This window comes from Lolium perenne, chromosome 3 (assembly GCF_019359855.2).
Source record: "Lolium perenne isolate Kyuss_39 chromosome 3, Kyuss_2.0, whole genome shotgun sequence".
Taxonomy (NCBI): domain Eukaryota; kingdom Viridiplantae; phylum Streptophyta; class Magnoliopsida; order Poales; family Poaceae; genus Lolium; species Lolium perenne.
Genome location: NC_067246.2, coordinates 339,929,155 through 339,932,317, shown reverse-complemented (window position 1 = coordinate 339,932,317; position 3,163 = coordinate 339,929,155). Strand labels below are relative to the sequence as shown.

General features: G+C 37.6%; 1 protein-coding gene across 1 annotated transcript; it reads right to left on the bottom strand.

Annotated features, from left to right (window-relative positions):
- Positions 1-410: 410 nt before the first annotated feature.
- On the bottom strand, positions 411-2,808 carry LOC127340501 (uncharacterized). The gene is made up of 4 exons (XM_051366244.2): positions 2,706-2,808; positions 1,624-2,211; positions 1,414-1,521; positions 411-1,321 (listed from the first exon to the last, which is right to left on the bottom strand). The coding sequence occupies exons 1-4, from the start codon at positions 2,806-2,808 to the stop codon at positions 411-413; spliced, it is 1,710 nt and encodes a 569-aa protein (XP_051222204.2).
- Between the last annotated feature and the right edge of the window lie 355 nt (positions 2,809-3,163).

Genomic DNA, 3,163 nt, shown 5'->3' with positions numbered 1-3,163 from the left:
GGCCATAGCATCCAAATACCTTCGACGCATGTCCCTCGGACCCCCAATGAAAGAGGGAGGGAGTACAATGCGCCTTCCAATCATGCATGCACGGGTCTCACCAGCAACAACACTATCAACCAACCCTTGATACAGATCTGCTCGTATGAGAATTTGATTTGATGGTTTTAAGTAGAATGCCAATCTTATTGATTCAATCTTTATGTACATATCAACAATGTATTGTTGAGTGAGTCGTTTTCCAAAAAGTAAGACATTAAATTCTCTGTCTCGAATTTGCAATTTGAAACAATAATATTCCCTTGGTGAAACACAAGAACCGGAGTTGTACTCTTGCCCTATACAACAAAAAATGTTTACATTAAATTATGAAAAAAAACATAGAATGACTACACCCTCAAAATATATAACTATTTACCTTCTTCATCGAGGTCATTTACTTGATGGCTTTTAAGAGTTGCATTTTTTCCAACTTTCGGTATATTCAGGTTCCAACCAACTTCCCCATTCGGGAAGAAAAGTGGGTATGACAGTGGATCGTAGCAACCTTGGTATGCTTTTATGTATTGTGGCTTATCTGATTTACCATATACAATTATACTCCTCTCAAAGTGACCTTGTGGATTATTTCCCTCTACCCAGATTGCTGCTACTTGTGACGTAGTGGGTGCATTATATACTCGTTGATCTAAACAAATGTCTGTGTTAAGCTCAATTCGATATTCATCGAGATTTGAGACTGAACCAAGGCTTTGAAATGCTTGGGCATAAGGATTATTATGTGAAAGTATGTGCGTCAACTTTCTGATTAGAACTCTATCAAGATTAGGGGAGTGTCGGAATCTATGTTGCAAATCCAGATCAGTGTCATAAAAGTATAGTTGTAGATGTTTGGGGCCATCCCCTGTTGGAACCAATTGGTCAATTCCATGATACATTTGACCTTGTGCACGGAAAGTGTAAACTCCAGACCTTTTATTGCAGTATCGCTGGTCTAACATAACACCAAGAGAGGTAAACGAAAAGTGTGAATTGAAGTACCGTATATTATCTTGGAAAAACTTAGCTTCTGGATCTTCACTTGTGTACAATCGACGCAGTTCGTCAGGAACACTTGGAGTTACTATCATGACTCTGCCTCCCATACAACAAAATGTTGGTTTCTCATACTGAAACCTTTTTGCGCCGCAATGGTTGCAATTAGGTACTGCATCCAAGACATGATTACCACTTGGTAAATTCTGATATATGTGATCATATGGATCAGCTTGTGTTTCATGAATTTCACGGCTTGGTTCTTGATAGGACGCATATTCAGAACCTGTCCATTTTCTTGGGAATGTGAGAAAACAGTATGTAATGATCACCCTGTCTGCAAAAAAAAAAAATCTACATATGTATTAACACGTTTACCTCGTCCACAGAATATATAGCTCTCATCATCTTCATCATCGCCTTCAAGCATGTCCTGGGTTTGCCCATATTCAAGTGTCATGTCATCTCCATTTTCACTGATATTACCTGATGAAATGAATCATTTTAATAAAACTGGTGGCCATAATTAACAATAATCATGAGTACAAGTAATTTAGAAAAAACATTGTTATCTGGTGCTGAAATTACCTTGGTTAGCAGGAAAAATATTCACTGGGACGTAGATTGCATCTTCAGATTCAGAAACCATATGGTCATGAACTTCCATATAAGTATGTTGACTAAGCAAGCTGTCAGTTTGTCCAGCTCTATTTTTTCTATTACTGCAACCTGCCCAATCAGTCTTATCGTGTGGATTACTACAACCTGCTAACTGAGACTTTCTTCTTTTCTTATACTCACGATTCCTTTGTAAGTATGCTTCTCTTTGTTCAGGTTTCAAGTGTGAGTACCAGCTAGTGCCACGTTGCCGCTTACGTTGACTGCAATTTTTCAATGCAATATCTGCAGCTTGATATTCAAGAGAAGTAGAAGATGCATATACTCCAGACTGACTAACTGTGCCGCGAGGTCCATTATCTGGGTGGCACATATTTGACTGGATATTTGTTTGCCCAGTTATAAACTTTGCACTACTACCACTTGCATTGTTATCTCGTTTAGCTCGTTTGTACTCACGATTCCTCTGTAAATAAGCTTCTCTTTGAATTGGTGTCATTCCCAAGTATCTATCCCGGTCACGATAACGCTTACGCTGTGCAGGATTCATCGGTACATCTGTTGGTTCACCAACATGATGATTTAGCTCAGTAAAATTAGCCCATGTATAAGTACACATAACAAAGTATATGCAATCTAGAAAATAAATAAAGATTAAGCTATATTCAAGAAGATGATTAGATTAGATAGACATAGAACACTACCATTCCAATGATGTTGAATTATCCACTACTATATGACATCTTCAAAAAAAAAAAGACTTCATACTTGACCTCACATGTGACCACCTACATTCATACATATGATGAGCACATAGAACTGGATGAGATCAGTTTAATCTTTTCTAATGACTTTGTACCTCCAACTGAGCGGACCTCCTATGTAACTATCCGCACTCAAAAGATGAGCGCATATAAATGGATGAAATCAGTTTACATCTTATATTACTGTACATCGCAGGAGAGACCGCAAAGTTATTTATTTAGTGTGATCGGAACAGTAGACCCAGTATTAAAGATTATGCACTTTTTTTTAGGGTAAGGATTGTGTACCTGACACTGATAAATGTGAAGCAAATGAGCTGATATTCAGACCGGAATGTTGACACAGAGTCATGCGGGACGCCGAGGAGTTGCAATAAAGTGTGAACACCATGTTCAGTATTAGACATATACATAAGTCAAGATGTAAGAGCATATAATTTACAAATTAATGCATTTACTGAAAAAATACATCCTCGCATGCAGATTTGGATGTACAAAGTTATAAACACTCGTCAAATTCATATGCATGTAACATCTCATTTCTCACCAGTGAGGGTCATAATACAATTTTCTCATATGAGTATAACTTATGAACAGATCAGAACAGTTTACATAACGATGCCATGTGATATAATAAAGGAAAGAAAATTGATGAGTCTCAAATGGCAGACACGTACTGAACCAACTGACAAAAAAAAGTACAAAAGTTGGACCACTGCATTTATCCATTCGAGTCTGGTATGCAA

Excerpts from the sequence above, each read along its gene's own strand:
- LOC127340501 (XM_051366244.2), bottom strand. The coding sequence starts at position 2,808 with ATGGTGTTCACACTTTATTGCAACTCCTCGGCGTCCCGCATGACTCTG. Across the intron at positions 1,522-1,623 it reads TATTTTTCCTGCTAACCAAG|GTAATATCAGTGAAAATGGA; the intron begins GTAATTTCAGCA and ends TCATTTCATCAG. Across the intron at positions 1,322-1,413 it reads CTATATATTCTGTGGACGAG|GTTCTGAATATGCGTCCTAT; the intron begins GTAAACGTGTTA and ends GAAAATGGACAG.